Genomic DNA, 19,035 nt, shown 5'->3' on the forward strand with positions numbered 1-19,035 from the left:
CCAATTTACACTGAATATGACGATGCACATGGCTTACTCAGATGGTCTCTGTCACAATGACTGATGATTCAGAAAAGATTTTTCTGTTTAATTATTATCTGTATACATTAGGAACATCTATTTGAATATTTTCTCTCCTACTATTTTGAATACAGTGGTTTGGTCCGATATGCTTTGGGTGGGTTATAAATAGTTTATACAGCTGTAGGTATTTCCTCCACCTTAATCTTGCCACAACCTGTGATTTATTTGTTGCCTCTTCTCAATATACGTACCTAATAGATTAAACCTATAATATAAATGTATTCTCCAATAACAACCATTGGGGTGCCCTTCAACTGTTCTAAATGGCTGTAAACATTAAAACATATGAACAATTCTATATAAAGTAATTGAGTCTAGGTTGGATTTGAACCGATGACCTCTCTCACTGTTGCTCAGTCACTTACTCACTGAGCTATTTTAGCTGTCTAGTTATTATGAGCTCTTTTGAAATACTTGTTTCTTGGAGCTTTCTAATTAAATTAATGGTTATACTCAGAGATTCCTTTTTATATTGAATATATGTTTTCAGAAAGTGGTGGGAATAACTTGAAACACGAAACCCCTTCAAAGGAATAGAGAGGATGATAAATATTCAAACTATATATAAAAAATAATCTCTATAAATCTCTATAAAGCAAGACGTATTTAATGTCAAAGTAATAAAGCAACATATTAGGTATCTGTATGTCCATTAGAAATTCTATCTGTATATACATATATATGGGGATGAGTGTGTTCTTTGTTTTCCCACCACTATTTACTATAAGTACTAATTTTATTGTTTAAGCTTGATATTACAGGTTGAGTATCCCATATCCAAATATTCCTAAATACGGACTTTTTTGAGTGAGAGTGAGATAGTGAAAGCTTAGTTTTTTGATGTCTCAATGTACACAAACTTTGTTTAATACACAAAGTTATTATAATTATTGTATTAAATGACCTGTAGGCTGTTTGTATAAGGTGTATATGAAACATAAATGAATTGTGTGAATGTAGACACACTTTGTTTAATAAAGTTATTAAAAATATTGGCTACAATTACCTTCAGGCTGTGTGTATAAGGTGTATATGTGACATAAATGCATTCTGTGCTTAGATTTAGGTCCCATCGCCATGATATCTTATTATGGTATGCAATTATTCCAAAATACGGAAAAATCCGATATCCAAAATACTTCTGGTCCCAAGCATTTTGGATATGGGATACTCAACCTGTATCTGTATAGTTCCTTTTTCTTTTTAACAAAAGAGCCCCTGTATTAATTACATCATGTGGATCAACTCTATACAAATTAAGCAACACCGAGCATTCACTCAGGTGTGCATATCACCACTCAAAAGCCAATTGGATACAAATGGTTTAAATACCCATTTACTTCTTCATTGGGTATTCATATCTCCTGAGGAAACCGCCGTTTGCCTGTGGCGGAGAAACGCATTGAGGGTTGTAGCTACTGCCGGTCCATTGAAGGAGATTCATCCACTTCGTTTAACCCTGCTATAAACAAATTCATTGATCCTCACTGCTGTCACACGGGACGGAACGCTACTGCCCTCTGCTGTGCCGGGGCCCCCTGTCTGCAGACTGATCATCGGAGCTCGCGGCATCTCCCTCTGGTCCATCTGTGAAGGATACCTGCAGCCGTTTGTAGCTCACACTGCACTTTGCTATTGACGGGAACCAGCGGAGATTACCAACATTGGGTGAGAACACTGACCTATAAGTGAGGATATTGAACTACTTAAATTATCCACTTTCATACCGTGGGATCCCTCTGGTATATACATAAATTGGAGTCCTCCTACACTCTAATATGTTAATTAATGGACCGCAGTACTGCACATATCAGCTGATTCAGCTGCATTTAAATACAATCGATCTAATGTGAGTGATTACAGCTGAATCTGTGTACAGTTTATATACAATCAGAAATATTGTGGCTACATTTTATCTGGTTATTATTGGCATAACTGTTTTTATTGTGTTGAACTGTAATAAATATTAGAAATATTTTTATTTATATACCATCAGCGCTCTTTTATGTCTCTATTGAAACTTAAACAATCTATGGGCCTTAATGAAAGCATAAATTACTACCATACCCCACCGATAAAGCCTGATCTCGTCCGATCTTGGAAGCAAAACGGTGGTGGGCTGGGTCAGTATCTGTGAGGGTGACCCCCAGAGAATACCCGGTGTTGTAATTCGTGACCTCCTCGACTCTTAGCCAACAGAAGGATCACCACATTCTCCCTGAATCATTTCTTTTGCTTATTCTTCTGATCTGTGTACCGTTTCCCTTTATTCATTATAGATCCAAAATTGGTCAATACTAATCAGGATCTACATTTTTGACTATAATTCAGTTCAATGACCCTTGGAGGTCTTATTAATACAAGCTGAGCTTGTGCTGGTGGGATAGGATTAGGATGTAGAGCCAGAGTGTCTACATCCCTCCTGAAGTCTACTAATATAGACTAACCAGAACATTTCCAATTTTCTAAAAAATGTCTACATTTCCTTAAGTTTAATAATTGTGGTGGACTATATAAGTGTGGATTTTTTTTCTTAGAGTAATGAGTTAATAAAAGTTATGTTTTAATATCTTCATACTAACAAATATAAACAAGAGTGCACCCACACAAGAGTCTTCTGTAAATCCTTTTCTTCCCAGTTGTTTCTGACTCTGGGTGAACCACCAGACTTATCAATCAAAATACGAATCATTCGTACATATCATATGTTATTCTGGTACTCTATCATTATTGTTATCACTATTTTTTCTGTACCTTCAGAAAACTGGTGCGGAATCACGTCTACTTTGTGAGATACAATCTATATCGTCTGAGGCATCCAGTTGCCGCATAAGAGCTGCTATCTAATAATTCATATATTTGGTGCTCATTTAATACATGTAATATTGCATTAGTGCCTGATTTAGCTAGGTAATTATATCTTGCATTTTGTCACCTCACTGACGTGACAGGCTCAGCTGTCAGTCATGCAGACCCACTGCGCCCACTCTCTCTGTACTCATACATACATGCCTTTCTGGGAGTGTCTCATCCTGGTTGTCAGTCATGCAGCCCCACTGCTCCCAGTCTCTCCGTACTCATACATACATGTCTTTCTGGGAGTGTCTCGTCCTGGGTGTCAGTCATGCAGCCCCACTGCCCCCACTCTCTCCGTACTCATACATACATGTCTTTCTGGGAGTGTCTCGTCCTGGGTGTCAGTGATGCAGCCCCACTGCGCCCACTCTCTCCGTACTCATACATACATGCCTTTCTGGGAGTGTCTCGTCCTGGTTGTCAGTGAGACAGAGTCTCTGGCACAGCTGTGTAATCATGATGTGAGTGTGTGTGCTGAGTAGTGAGTACTGCTAGCAGCAAGTCTCACAGCTTAACTGCAGTGTAGCAGTGGGGTGTGGGGGGAGAAGGGGGTTGCTACACCAATGAGTCAAGGAATGGAGTAGTTGGATGGGACTCACACAGCAGGTGGTGAAAAACTTAAAAAGGAGGAGTGGTTGGAAGGGGAAGCAACTGGTAGGTTCAGAGGGGATTAGTGAGGGTAAGGACTCTCAAGGGAAATTGGAGTGGGAGCCCACAGGTTCCAAACTGGGTAAAGAGCAGCTTTTAGGAAGGAAATTGGTGAGCCAGACCCTGTGGTTGACCCTTCTCTGCCTCATGTGGGGTGGATCCTTGGACTCTCCAGTTCCTCAGGAGGCTGTGGATTCTTCTTGCCCACTACCTAGTGGTTCTGTGGTCATCTCAGGCCATGAACCTCCCAGATGCCAGGCCTCCAGATAAACATGAAATGTTCATGGAGGTGGTCCTGGGCTCTGTACAGGAGGAGGTAGAAAAAGCAAAGGAAAGTTGTGTCCCTTCTGAAGGGGCAATGGTAGACATTGTGAATGGTGAAGGGAAGGTTTTGTGGGCGAAGAGGGAGTTATGCCATATATTCCAGAAGCATGGGTCCTCAGCCTATATGATGGCCCACAATTAATGTGGCCTCTGTCTTGACCGACCAAGCTTGATTTATGGGCTTTTTAATTTTTTTTTAAGCAGGATAAAGGCTGATTTTTTTATTTCTGCAGTAGACTAGAATAAGCCCAGACAGTCCCACTTCCATTATACCACCTGAATGTGACTGTCAGTGACCACCGTGCCATCACTTACCTGTATGCTTACACGAAACAGAATGATGGAACACTTACAAAGGTTTCTTCTGGTGTCCACTCCGAGATTAGACATTATGGCGTAATTACTCAGACGGGAATATAAAACAGATAAAAAAAATAAAAGCTTTAATGTAATAATTAGACGCAAACAAAAGCTTTTATTATGAAATCATACAGGGGAGTATCTGCACCATATAGATGTAACATACAACAAACCACCGCAGATGGAACCCGGGTGACTCTAATGCACATGGTAATGTACAGGGTATATATGGATAGGATCTTGTATCAGAAAACACTCAACACTCCTTATCAAGATGAGTGTCTGCAACAAGTTAGGCAAACTAGAAGTGAAAACACGTTCCAATGGCCGCCATATTGTCGTGCAGCAATACAGATTGTGGAAACTGGTATTAGACATTCACATTTACACAAAGAACAAGATACAAAATAAACAGCAGAAAAAAGACCTAAGCATTTGGGATGTATTATTTAGGAAGTAAATAGAGGTACATTAATGAAAAGTGTGAGTAGCAGTCACCAGTCTGCTTGTGAAGGTCTCTAGAGTGGTGGTCTTTTGGACTGTGCAAGGCAGTGAGTTCCATGGTCAGGACTGCAAAGCTAAAAGTTCAACCCATAAATGAATGACAGGAGATTCTTGGTACTGCTGGTAACAGTCCTTCATATGTAGAAGTAAGCAGGGCAGTAAGGACGCAGAAGCTGCTTCTAGTACCTTGGACCATGTAATGTTGTGAGGGAAGGTCAGTTAGCCAATTATGAAATAGATTTTCCATCTTACAGGCAGCCGGTGAAGGGAGTAGAGAATGGGTGTTATGTGGCAGGAACGGGCGGGTTAGGTAACAGCTTGGCTGCTGCATTCTGTACTAGCTGCAAGCTCTGTAATTCTTTTGCTGGGTGACCCAGGTAGATGGCATTGCAGTAGTCTATGAACTTCTGAGGGAATGAAGTGCTTGATTCTGTCTATGGTCCACAGATGGAAGAATGTGGATTTGTATGTGGTGGATACCTGATGTCTGTGTCAGCCACATACCAGGACAACACAAAGATTCAGCACATGTTCAGTATTTTGCAATTCTGAACACCAAAGCATAAATCCAGATGGTTGGTAAAGCTGTAGTCTTGTCCTTTGTTGGGAAGCTTCTACTATGTTTCACAAAGACTGAGTCACAGCCAACTGGCATCATCCACCCCTGGCGCTCAGCTAGGATTGGTATTTGGTTCTCAGTACATGGAGCAAAAAGCAGGTAATCAGCATAGCAGTGGTAGACCAGGCCATGACGTCTGATTATATCACCCAGTGGTAGCATGTATATTTTATAAAGCATAAGAGATAGGATTCACCCTTGAGGAACATTGGACGACAGTGATAATTATACTCCAGAAGATGGAAATGGTTCCGTACTTGGGTAATGTCTAATATGTTCAACAAGAGCGGATTTATTTCTCTCACAGCATGAAAATGGCTTCTCACCTGTGTGACTTCTCTGATGTGTGACAAGATCTGATTTCCGTACAAAACATTTCCCACACTCAGAACAGGAAAATGGCTTCTCACCTGTGTGACTTCTCCGATGTAAAACAAGATCTGATTTCCGTACAAAACATTTCCCACACTCAGAACAGGAAAATGGCTTCTCACCTGTGTGACTTCTCTGATGTATAACAAGAGCTAATTTCTGTGTGAAACATTTCCTACACTCAAAACAGGAATATGGCTTCTCACCTGTGTGACTTCTCTGATGTGTGACAAGATCTGATTTCCGTACAAAACATTTCCCACACTCAGAACAGGAAAATGGCTTCTCACCTGTGTGACTTCTCTGATGTAAAACAAGATCTGATTTCCGTACAAAACATTTCCCACACTCAGAACAGGAAAATGGCTTCTCACCTGTGTGACTTCTCTGATGTAAAACAAGATCTGATTTCCGTACAAAACATTTCCCACACTCAGAACAGGAAAATGGCTTCTCACCTGTGTGACTTCTCTGATGTAAAACAAGATGTGATTTCTGTGCAAAACATTTCCCACACTCAGAACAGTAAAATGGCTTCTCACCTGTGTGACTTCTCTGATGTAAAACAAGATTTGATTTCCGTACAAAACATTTCCCACACTCAGAACAGTAAAATGGCTTCTCACCTGTGTGACTTCTCTGATGTAAAACAAGATTTGATTTCCGTACAAAACATTTCCCACACTCAGAACAGGAAAATGGCTTCTCACCTGTGTGACTTCTCTGATGTATAACAAGAGCTGATTTCTGTGTGAAACATTTCCTACACTCAAAACAGGAATATGGCTTCTCACCTGTGTGACTACTCTGATGTGTGACAAGATTTGATTTCTGTGCAAAACATTTCCCACACTCAGAACAGGAATATGGCTTCTCACCTGTGTGACTTCTCTGATGTAAAACAAGATGTGATTTCCGTGCAAAACATTTCTTACACGCAGAACAGGAATACGGCTTCTCACCTGTATGACTTCTCTGATGTGTAACAAGAGCTGATTTATGTGTGAAACATTTCCTACACTCAAAACAGGAAAATGGCTTCTCACCTGTGTGACTTCTCCGATGTAAAACAAGATCTGATTTCCGTACAAAACATTTCCCACACTCAGAACAGGAAAATGGCTTCTCACCTGTGTGACTTCTCTGATGTATAACAAGAGCTAATTTCTGTGTGAAACATTTCCTACACTCAAAACAGGAATATGGCTTCTCACCTGTGTGACTTCTCTGATGTGTGACAAGATCTGATTTCCGTACAAAACATTTCCCACACTCAGAACAGGAAAATGGCTTCTCACCTGTGTGACTTCTCTGATGTAAAACAAGATCTGATTTCCGTACAAAACATTTCCCACACTCAGAACAGGAAAATGGCTTCTCACCTGTGTGACTTCTCTGATGTAAAACAAGATCTGATTTCCGTACAAAACATTTCCCACACTCAGAACAGGAAAATGGCTTCTCACCTGTGTGACTTCTCTGATGTAAAACAAGATGTGATTTCTGTGCAAAACATTTCCCACACTCAGAACAGTAAAATGGCTTCTCACCTGTGTGACTTCTCTGATGTAAAACAAGATTTGATTTCCGTACAAAACATTTCCCACACTCAGAACAGGAAAATGGCTTCTCACCTGCGTGACTTCTCTGATGTAAAACAAGATTTAATTTCCGTACAAAACATTTCCCACACTCAGAACAGGAAAATGGCTTCTCACCTGTGTGACTTCTCTGATGTATAACAAGAGCTGATTTCTGTGTGAAACATTTCCTACACTCAAAACAGGAATATGGCTTCTCACCTGTGTGACTACTCTGATGTGTGACAAGATTTGATTTCTGTGCAAAACATTTCCCACACTCAGAACAGGAATATGGCTTCTCACCTGTGTGACTTCTCTGATGTAAAACAAGATGTGATTTCCGTGCAAAACATTTCTTACACGCAGAACAGGAATACGGCTTCTCACCTGTATGACTTCTCTGATGTGTAACAAGAGCTGATTTATGTGTGAAACATTTCCTACACTCAAAACAGGAATATGGCTTCTCACCTGTGTGACTTCTCTGATGTGTGACAAGATTTGATTTCAGTGCAAAACATTTCCCACACTCAGAACAGGAATATGGCTTCTCACCTGTGTGACTTCTCTGATGATTAACAAGATGTGATTTCCGTGGAAAACATTTCCCACACTCAGAACAGGAAAATGGCATCTCACCTGTGTGAGCATGCTGATGAATAACAAAATGTGAGCTATGTGCAAAACATTTCCCACACTCAGAACAGGAATATGGCTTCTCACCTGTGTGACTTCTCTGATGTATAACAAGAGCTGATTTCTGTGCAAAACATTTCATACACTCAGAACATGGAAATGGCCTCTCACCTGCCTTAGCTGGCTGATTGGTAATACGCTTTGTGTTCTGTGTAAAACATTTGGCATCTATAGAACAGGGAAACACTGTATTTACTGTCAGAGCTGTAACAGATGCACCAATATCAGAGTGATCAGGAGAACATTTCCCAGTATCAGAGGGATCAGCTGATAGAGCTGGATGTATAATTGGGGTAATGGGGTTAGCTCCTGGAGAATCCTGTCTACTGTCGTTATCGGTTATTTCAGAATCCAGGGATAACATTAGATGTCCTTCTGAGATGTTCCTGCTTGTGTGTCCATCTGCTGGAAATAAAATACATTAATATATAAAATGAATAGACAAGACCCAGGGTGTTACAGGACACAATATATAATTCTATAAACTGACATTTTTTCCTGAAATCATTGCGTTTATGTTTATTAAAAAACAAAAAAAGCTAGGATGCTTAGACTGGAGCTTGATCAACACTGAACGCTCATGTGGGATTACTAGATGTGACATGGACGCTCATGTGGGAGTAATTTAGGTGACAAATGCAAAATCATGCACTTGGGTCTCAAAAATCCAAAGGCTAAATATAGTAGTAATGGCACTATACTGGAAACTACTGAGGAGGAAAGGGATCTAGGAGTCACTATTTCAGATGACTTATAGGCAGGTAAGCAATGTAACAAAGCAATGAGGAAGGCTAGTCAGATGCTTGGCTGCATTGGGAGAGGAATCAGCAGCAGAAAGAAAGAAGTAATAATGCCACTGTATAGGTCATTGGTATGGCCTCATCTAGAATACAGTGTTCAATTCTGGAGGCCATATCTTCAAAAGGATATTAATACATTAGAAACTGTACAAAGGAGGGCAACTAAAATGGTGCATGGCCTACATTACAAAACATACCCAGAAAGACTAAGAAATCTCAATATGTATAGTTTGGAGCAGAGAAGGGAAAGGGGGAACATGATAGAAACTTTCAAATATATCAAGGGTTTTAACAAAGTCCATTCTCCAAATGAAGAGAAGCAATAGAACACGGGGACATGCACTGATACGGGAGTGGGGGGGGTGGGGTTCAGGGGGAAATTTGCGGAAAAATTACTTCATAGAAAGGGTAGTGGACAAGTGGAATAGCCTCCCATCGGAGGTGGTAAAGGCTAAAACATTAGAGCAAATTAAACACGCATGGGATAGACATAAGGATATCCTTACAAAGAAATAAGGATCAAATAAGGTTAGAGATAAAAAGAATGTAAAAAAAAAAAAGGGGGGGGCAGACTAGATGGGCCAAGTGGTTCTTATCCGCCGTCAAATTCTATGTTTCTATGACATGGACGCTCATGTGGGATTACTAGAGGTTACATGGACGCTCATGTGGGATTACTAGAGGTGACACGGGCGCTCGTGGGATTACTAGAGGTGACACGGGCGCTCATGTGGGATTACTAGAGGTGACACGGACGCTCATGTGGGATTACTAGAGGTGACATGGACGCTCATGTGGGATTACTAGAGGTGACATGGACGCTCATGTGGGATTACTAGAGGTGACATGGACGCTCGTAGGTTTACTAGAGGTGACATGGACGCTCATGTGGGATTACTAGAGGTGACATGGACGCTCATGTGGGATTACTAGAGGTGACATGGACGCTCATGTGGGATTACTAGAGGTGACATGGACGCTCATGTGGGATTTCTAGAGGTGACACGGACGCTCATGTGGGATTACTAGAGGTTACATGGACACTCATGTGGGATTACTAGAGGTGACATGGGCGCTCATATGGGATTACTAGAGGTGACATGAACGCTCATGTGGGATTACTATAGGTGACATGGGTTTTGCAATAATAAAACAGCAAAGAAGAGAAAGTGCTGTCCTGCTTGCGCAATAATAATAGGATTTTAATATACCTACCGGTAAATCCTTATTTCGTAGTCCGTAGAGGATGTTGGGGATGCATCAAAGACCATGGGGTATAGATAGGTCCTGTGGAGCCTTGGGTACTATAAAATTTGAAAGGTGTGGGTTGGCTGCTCCCTCTATGCCACTCCTCCAGACCTAATTTTAGGAACTGTGCCTGAGGAGATGGACAACCTCGAGAGAGGATACTACAAAACTGTGTGGTGAGATTTCACCAAATCACACTGAATTTATAATATGCAACCACATGTAACTCAATGAAAACATGTCAGTATACATGACCAAAGAGTGGCAACAAATGCTGCCATTACTGAACAAGTAACAACCGTGCAGGAAAACATCAGCACTGGGCGGGCGCCCAACATCCTCTATGGACTACGAGAAAAGGATTTACCGGTAGGTATATTAAAATCCTATTTTCTCTTATGTCCTAGAGGATGTTGGGGATGCATCAAAGACCATGGAGCCTATACCAAAGCTCCCACTAGGGGAGGGAAAGTGCTGATGTACCCTGCAAACTAATTGACCCAACTGGAGGTCATCAGAGGCCAAAGTATCAAACTTGTAGAACTTAGCAAATGCGTTTGATCCTGCTCACGTAGCTGCTCAGGAAATTTGAAGTGCGGAGACACCTCGGGCAGATGTCCAGGAAGAGCCCACTATACGAGTAGAGTGATGCTTTACCGATTTAGGTTCCGGCAAACCTGCCGCAGAAAACATGCTGAATAGTACATTCGATCCAGCGAGAAAGAGTCTGCTTAGAAGCAGCACACCCAATTTTAATCGGTATCATGAAGTACAAAAAATGCTTCCGACTTTATAAGAGGAGCAGTCCTCGTCACGTATACCTTCAAAGCCCGGACCACGTCCAAGGACTTACTGAAGTAGAAATGTCAGTAGCCACTGACACCACAACAGGTTGGTTGATATGAGAAACCGACACAACCCTAGGAAGGAATTGTTGACGCGTCCTTAGCGCAACTCAAAACTCATGAAAAAACAAAGAGGGCTCTTGTGGGATAAGGCCCAACATTCCAACACCCGCCTTGCGGATGCCAATGCTAACAAAGTGATCAGCTTTCATGTAAGAAACTGAAATTCTGCCTCTCATAAAGGTTCAATGAATCTGAATGCAGGACTTGTAACATAACAGAAACATCCTATGGCTCCGTAGGAGGCACACAAAAAAAAAAAAAGGAGGCTGTATCCGCAGAACCCCTTTCAAGAACGTCTGCACCGCAGGAAACGCAGCCAATGGTTTCCGGAAGAAAAAACAAACAAGGCCGAAAACTGGACCTTGAGCAAGCCTAATCATAGGCCCACAACCACACGGGACTGTGGAAAGAGAAGGAAAAGACCTACGTGGAACCCCACTAAAGGAAGTTTCTTGGACGTACACCAAGACATCTTTTCTCCAATAACCATGTCACGATCCAGGTAATTCCTTATTAGTATTTACCTTCCAAATGCCTCCCGAGACTGTCCCTGTGGCCGCTGTGCGCGTCTGGGTGCATGTGATTCTGCTACTGCGGCCTTTATCGCCATTGTTACACATTTCCTATAGTAGTTTATTCCCCTTCTGTGTGTGTTCATGGGCGCAGCCATGTTGGACTTCAGTCACATGACATTGTTTCTCCTATCCACGGTGCTGACAAGTGCTGGAGCCTAATTGCCCACCAATCCCTGCTAACCTGTGGGTTTAAATAGCCTGTCCCAGCATTGAAGGATGTCAGTGCTTCAATTGTCTTCAGTGATTCCAGTGTGCAGTTCTCCTATGGACTTTCTCTGCGGTACAGCCTGACTTCCTGGTGATTACACTCTGCAGTGTAACCCGACACTCCAGTGATTAACCCTCTACAGTCTACCCTGATTCACCTGTGTCTGAACTCCGGCTTTCCAGCAGCCATTCTCCAGCTTCTTCTACAGCTCTCCAGCGATCCCCAGCATCACATCATGCTTCACCTGTGCTTCTAAGTACAATAGTGCATTTCTATCTGCGAACCCCAGCTTCACTCAAAGATTACCAACGAACCCCAGCATCACTTTATGCTTCACCTGTGCTTCTAAGTACAATTGTGCATACCACTTATACTTCAGATTACTGGTCACAACCAGTAATATTTCAGAGACTCTCTTGTTACTGTTTTTGTTTGGTTGCACAGTATCTGACTTTTCGTTTAATAAAAGCATTTAAAGATATTCCTGTTGTCGTGGTCACGCCTTAGGGCATTTGTTATACAACTTCTACGTATGTCCAGGAGTCCCACAGCTCCTCCTAAATTCAAGTACCTGTCAGCCGCTACAACTGAGGCTCCCAGTCACGGTCACCAGCCCTCAGTTGTGACAAACCATGGTAAAGTCTTGACGTGACTCCATCCTCTGCCTGAATAGCATAGGGATGACTTTGCTCGGAATACCATTCCGAGCTAATATCAGCCGCACAACTTCCATATCATCAAACTGATATGCGGTAAGTGTTTATTAAGAACTGGCCCCTTCAGACGCAGGTCCTTTTGACGATGCGGGAGCCTTCGAACCTTAGGAAGTAACCTGAGAGCCTGAAAACAAGCTCTCCTTGGCCATCCCAGGGCAATGAGGGACGCCAGATTTTATGTTCCATTAAGTGTAACTGGAGAGAACACCTCCACTGACTAAACGCCCCTGGAACCAACAGAGGGCTGACTGCCACTGAATGTGGGTTTGTTCTGGAACCCAGTGTTCAAAACTTTATTTTGAGATAAAACATTCGTTCCACCCTACAGAGGAACGTACCAAATGTTTTAGTTTTTTGACGTAAACTATGTCAGTCCGACCTTCGTTACAGAATGCTTGTGCGAAGAAGTCAGACAAGTCGTGGAAGTTCTCCCCTTGCGCGAATGTCTGTCAAACTTTCTCCTGAGAGAGGAGGATCCAGGTACGACTTCTGAACCTGCGTTCCTCGAGTAGATGGAACCATTTTACCCCTTTTCAGGGAATGAAATCTAGGTGGAAGCTCAACGGCGTACTCACTGTTACATCCCAAGATGAGCTTTGAACACTTGTCCTAGAGATTTCGCTAGAAGAACTTGTTCTGGAATCATTAAATTACGCCACAGCAGTGCTGTGAGATATTACGGGATTAGGGAAGATGTGAACATCTGGACAAGGACCCTCTGCAACAACGAGAGGCCTAAGAACCTCCAGAACTGATATAACAGTGCCGCATTGCCAACCATATGTAGGTATGAAGCAGAGGTCAAGTGGGAAGCGGGCCTAGCCCCGCCAGTCGTAGAGACTGCCTTTCCAAATGGAAAATAAGAATTTACTCACCGGTAATTCTATTTCTCGTAGTCCGTAGTGGATGCTGGGGACTCCGTAAGGACCATGGGGAATAGACGGCTCCGTAGGAGACTGGGCACATCTAAAGAAAGATTTAGGACTATCTGGTGTGCACTGGCTCCTCCCCCTATGACCCTCCTCCAAGCCTCAGTTAGGACACTGTGCCCGGAAGAGCGAACACAATAAGGAAGGATTTTGAATCCCGGGTAAGACTCATACCAGCCACACCAATCACATCATATAACTCGTGATAGGAACCCCGGTTAACAGTATGATAACAACGGAGCCTCTGAACAGATGGCTCACAATAACAACCCGATTTGAGTAAAAGTAACTATTTACAAGTACTGCAGACAATCCGCACTTGGGATGGGCGCCCAGCATCCACTACGGACTACGAGAAATAGAATTACCGGTGAGTAAAATCTTATTTTCTCTGACGTCCTAAGTGGATGCTGGGGACTCCGTAAGGACCATGGGGAATATACCAAAGCTCCCAAACGGGCGGGAGAGTGCGGATGACTCTGCAGCACCGAATGAGAGAACTCCAGGTCCTCCTCAGCCAGGGTATCAAATTTGTAGAATTTTGCAAACGTGTTTACCCGTGACCAAGTAGCAGCTCGGCAAAGTTGTAAAGCCGAGACCCCTCGGGCAGCCGCCCAAGATGAGCCCACCTTCCTTGTGGAATGGGCTTTTACAGATTTAGGCTGCGGTAATCCCACAGCAGAATGCGCCAGCTGAATAGTGCTACAAATCCAGCGCGCGATAGTCTGCTTAGAAGCAGGAGCACCCAGCTTTTTGGGCGCATACAGGATAAACAGCGAGTCAGTTTTCCTGACTCCAGCCGTCCTGGAAACATACATTTTCAGGGCCCTGACTACATCCAGTAACTTGGAATCCTCCAAGTCCCTATTAGCCGCAGGCACCACAATAAGTTGGTTCAAGTGAAAAGCTGATACCACCTTCGGGAGAAACTGAGGACGAGTCCTGAACTCTGCCCTATCCATATGAAAAATCAGATAAGGGCTTTTACAAGACAAAGCCGCCAACTCTGATACACGCCTGGCCGAAGCCAGGGCCAACAGCATGACCACTTTCCACGTGAGATATTTTAAATCCACAGTCTTAAGTGGCTCAAACCAATGTGATTTCAGGAATTCCAAAACCACATTGAGATCCCAAGGTGCCACCGGGGGCACAAAAGGAGGCTGAATATGCAGAACTCCTTTGACAAAAGTCTGAACTTCAGGCAGTGAAGCCAGTTCTTTCTGGAAGAAAATCGACAGAGCCGAAATCTGGAACTTAATGGACCCCAATTTGAGGCCCAACGTCACCCCTGCTTGCAGGAAATGCAGGAATCGACCCAGTTGAAATTCCTCCGTTGGGGCCTTTCTGGCCTCACACCAAGCAACATATTTCCGCCAAATGCGGTGATAATGTTTTGCAGTAACATCCTTCCTGGCCTTGATCAGGGTAGGGATGACTTCCTCCGGAATGCCTTTTTCCTTCAGGATCCGGTGTTCAACCGCCATGCCATCAAATGCAGCTGCGGTAAGTCTTGGAACAGGCAGGGCCCCTGCTGCAGCAGGTCCCGCCATAGCAGTAGAGGCCATGGGTCCTCTGAAAGCATCTCTTGAAGTTCCGGGTACCAAGCTCTTCTTGGCCAATCCGGAACCACGAGTATAGTTTTCACTCCTCGCCTTCGTGTTATTCTCAGTATCTTGGGAATGAGAGGCAGAGGAGGAAACACATAAACCGACTGGTACACCCACGGTGTTACTAGAGCGTCCACAGCGATCGCCTGAGGGTCCCTTGACCTGGCGCAATATCTTTTTTGCTTTTTGTTGAGGCAGGACGCCATCATGTCCACCTGTGGTCTTTCCCAACGGTTTACCAGCATTTGGAAGACTTCTGGATGAAGTCCCCATTCTCCTGGGTGGAGGTCGTGCCTGCTGAGGAAGTCTGCTTCCCAGTTGTCCACTCCCGGGAATGAACACTGCTGTCAGTGCTAACACGTGATTTTCCGCCCATCGGAGAATCCTTGAGGCTTCTGCCATTGCCCTCCTGCTTCTTGTGCCGCCCTGTCTGTTTACATGGGCGACCGCCGTGATGTTGTCTGATTGGATCAGTACCGGCTGGTTCTGAAGCAGGGGTCTTGCTTGGCTTAGGGCATTGTAAATGGTTGACCACAGTCCTTGGAAATTTCTTCCCTGTGTGACTGCCCCCCAGCCCCGAAGGCTGGCATCCGTGGTCACCAGGACCCAGTCCTGTATTCCGAATCTGCGGCCCTCTAGTAGATGAGCCCTCTGTAGCCACCACAGCAGCGACACCCTGGTCCTTGCCGACAGGGTTATCCGCTGCTGCATCTGGAGATGGGACCCGGACCATTTGTCCAACAGGTCCCACTGGAAAATCCTTCCGTGGAACCTTCCGAATGGAATTGCTTCGTATGAAGCTACCATTTTTCCCAGGACTCGTGTGCATTGATGTACCGACACCTGTCCTGGCTTTAGGAGGTTTCTGACTAGAGATGACAACTCCTCGGCTTTTTCCACTGGAAGAAACACTTTTTTCTGGTCTGTGTCCAGAATCATTCCCAGAAACAGAAGAAGTGTCGTCGGGACCAGCTGTGACTTTGGAATATTGAGAATCCAGCCGTGCTGTTGTAGCACTTCCCGAGAAAGTGCTACCCCCACTACCAACTGTTCCCTGGACCTCGCCTTTATCAGGAGATCGTCCAAGTACGGGATAATTAAAACTCCCTTCTTGCGAAGGAGTATCATAATTTCGGCCATTACCTTGGTAAAGACCCTTGGTGCCGTAGATAACCCAAACGGCAGCGTCTGGAACGGATAGTGACAGTCCTGTACCACAAATCTGAGGTACTCCTGGTGAGGGTAAATGGGGACATGCAGGTACGCATCCTTGATGTCCAGGGAGACCCTGTAATCCCCCTCGTCCAGGCTCGCAATAACCGCCCTGAGCGATTCCATCTTGAACTTGAACCTTTTGATATAAGTGTTCAAGGATTTTAAATTTAAGATGGGTCTCACCGAACCGTCCGGTTTCGGTACTACAAACATTGTGGAATAGTAACCCTTTCCTTGTTGAAGGAGGGGTACCTTGACAATCAGTTGCTGTGAATACAGTTTTTGAATAGCCACCAACACTGCCTCCCTGGCAGAGGGAGTTGCCGGTAAGGCAGATTTTAGGAAACGGCGGGGGGGGGGGGGGGGACACGTCTCGAATTCCAGCCTGTACCCCTGAGATACTACTTGAAGGACCCAGGGATCCACCTGTGAGAGAGCCCACTGTGCGCTGAAATTCCTGAGACGGGCCCCCACCGTACCCGGATCTGCCTGAGCAGCCCCAGCGTCATGCTGTGGACTTACCGGACGCAGGGGAGGACTTCTGCTCTTGGGAACTAGCTGTGTGCTGCAGCTTTTTCCCTCTACCTTTGCCTCTCGGCAGAAAGGATGAGCCTCTAGCCCTATTGCTTTTCTGGGGCCGAAAGGACTGTACCCGATAATACGGTGCTTTCTTTTGCTGTGGGGTAGACTGTGGCAAAAAAGTCGATTTCCCAGCAGTAGCTGTGGAAACGAGGTCTGAAAGACTATCCCCAAACAGTTCCACCCCCTTATAGGGCAAAACTTCCATGTGCCGTTTCGAGTCGGCATCGCCTGACCATTGCCGTGTCCATAACCCCCTTCTGGCAGCAATGGACATAGCGCTTATTTTTGATGCCAGCCGGCAAATATCCCTCTGTGCATCACGCATGTATAAAATGGCGTCTTTTATATGCTCTATCGTCAGCAAAATATTGTCCCTATCCATAGTATCAATATTATCCAACAGGGAATCTGACCACGCAGCAGCAGCACTGCACATCCAAGCCGATGCAATAGCTGGTCTCAATATAATGCCCGTGTGTGTGTATATAGCTTTAAGGGTAGCTTCCTGCTTTCTATCAGCAGGTTCCTTTAGGGCGGCCGTATCCGGAGACGGTAGTGCCACCTTTTTTGATAAACGTGTCAGCGCTTTATCTACCCTAGGGGGTGTTTCCCAACGTGACCTATCCTCTGGCGGGAAAGGGTACGCTGCCAATAACCGTTTAGAAATGATCAATTTCTTAACTGGGGAAGTCCACGCTTCCTCACACACCTCATTTAATTCCTCAGATGCAGGAAAAACTACAGGTAGTTTTTTCTCACCAAACATAATACTCTTTTTTCTGTATTATCAGAAATGTGTAATACATTTTTCATTGCCTCAATCATGTAACGGGTGGACCTATTGGAGGGTACACTAGTCTCATCGTCATCGACACTGGAGTCGGTATCCGTGTCGACATCTGTGTCTGTCATCTGAGGTAGCGGGCGTTTTAAAGCTCCTGATGACATTTGAGACGCTGGAACAAGCACAAGCTGAGTAGCCGGCTGTCCTATGTCGTCAAACCTTTTATGTAAGGAGTTGACACTGTCACGTAATTCCTTCCATAAGTCCATCCACACAGGTGTCGACCCCACAGGGGGTGACATCACATTCACAGGCATTTGCTCCGCCTCCACATCATTTTCCTCATCATACATGTCGACACAGCAGTACCGACACACAGCACACACACAGGGAATGCTCTGACAGAGGACAGGACCCCACAAAGCCCTTTGGGGAGACAGAGGGAGAGTATGCCAGCACACACCAGAGTGCTATATATATCACAGGGATATCACCTATAAAGAGTGTTTTCCCTTATAGCTGCATATATATATTTATACTGCGCCTAAATTTGTGCCCCCCCCTCTTTTTTTACCCTTTCCGTAGTGCAGGACTGCAGGGGAGAGCCAGGGAGCGATCCTTCCAGCGGAGCTGTGAGGGAAAATGGCGCCGGTGTGCTGAGGGAGATGGCTCCGCCCTTTTTTCGGCTGGCTTTCTCCCGCTATTTTAAGAATTCTGGCAGGGGTTAATTAACACCTATATAGCCCCTGGGGTTATATATGGTGTCAGTTTGCAGGCCAAGGTGCTATTTATTGCTGCTCAGGGCGCCCCCCCCCCCCCCCCCCCCCAGCGCCCTGCACCCATCAGTGACCGCAGTGTGTGGTGTGCATGAGGAGCAATGGCGCACAGCTGCAGTGCTGTGCGCTACCTTGGAGAAGACAGAAGTCTTCAGCCGCCGATTTTCCGGACTTTCTTGCTTCTGGCTCTGTAAGGGGGACGGTGGCGCGGCTCCGGACGACGAGGTCGGGTCCTGTGTGCGATCCCTCTGGAGCTAATGGTGTCCAGTAGCCTAAGAAGCCCAAGCTACCATCACTTAGGTAGGTTCGCTTCTTCTCCCCTCAGTCCCTCGGTGCAGTGAGCCTGTTGCCAGCAGGTCTCACTGTAAAATAAAAAACCTAAAACTATACTTTCTTTCTAGGAGCTCAGGAGAGCCCCTAGTGTGCATCCAGCTCAGCCGGGCACAGAAATCTAACTGAGGCTTGGAGGAGGGTCATAGGGGGAGGAGCCAGTGCACACCAGATAGTCCTAAATCTTTCTTTAGATGTGCCCAGTCTCCTGCGGAGCCGTCTATTCCCCATAGTCCTTACGGAGTCCCCAGCATCCACTAGGACGTCAGAGAAATCAGAGATTTAGTTTCCAAATTTCTTTCGATAAT

At 44.7% G+C, this 19,035-nt stretch overlaps 2 protein-coding genes and 1 pseudogene across 2 annotated transcripts in view; 2 read left to right on the top strand and 1 right to left on the bottom strand.

Moving 5' to 3' along the window:
* The window catches only part of LOC134984605 (zinc finger protein 850-like), a 207,107-nt gene that overhangs the window by 129,287 nt on the left and 58,785 nt on the right, over positions 1 to 19,035 (top strand). The gene's annotated exons all lie outside the window — the stretch shown is intronic.
* Positions 2,138 to 2,256, top strand: LOC134984651 (5S ribosomal RNA; annotated as a pseudogene).
* LOC134984608 (zinc finger protein 850-like) lies at positions 4,991 to 8,143 on the bottom strand (the record flags this gene model as incomplete). Its single annotated transcript, XM_063950154.1, has 1 exon — positions 4,991 to 8,143. A coding segment is annotated over one exon (2,523 nt), but the record flags the coding sequence as incomplete, so codon positions are not given.

Source organism: Pseudophryne corroboree (assembly GCF_028390025.1).
Source record: "Pseudophryne corroboree isolate aPseCor3 chromosome 3 unlocalized genomic scaffold, aPseCor3.hap2 SUPER_3_unloc_7, whole genome shotgun sequence".
NCBI classification, from domain to species: Eukaryota; Metazoa; Chordata; class Amphibia; order Anura; family Myobatrachidae; genus Pseudophryne; species Pseudophryne corroboree.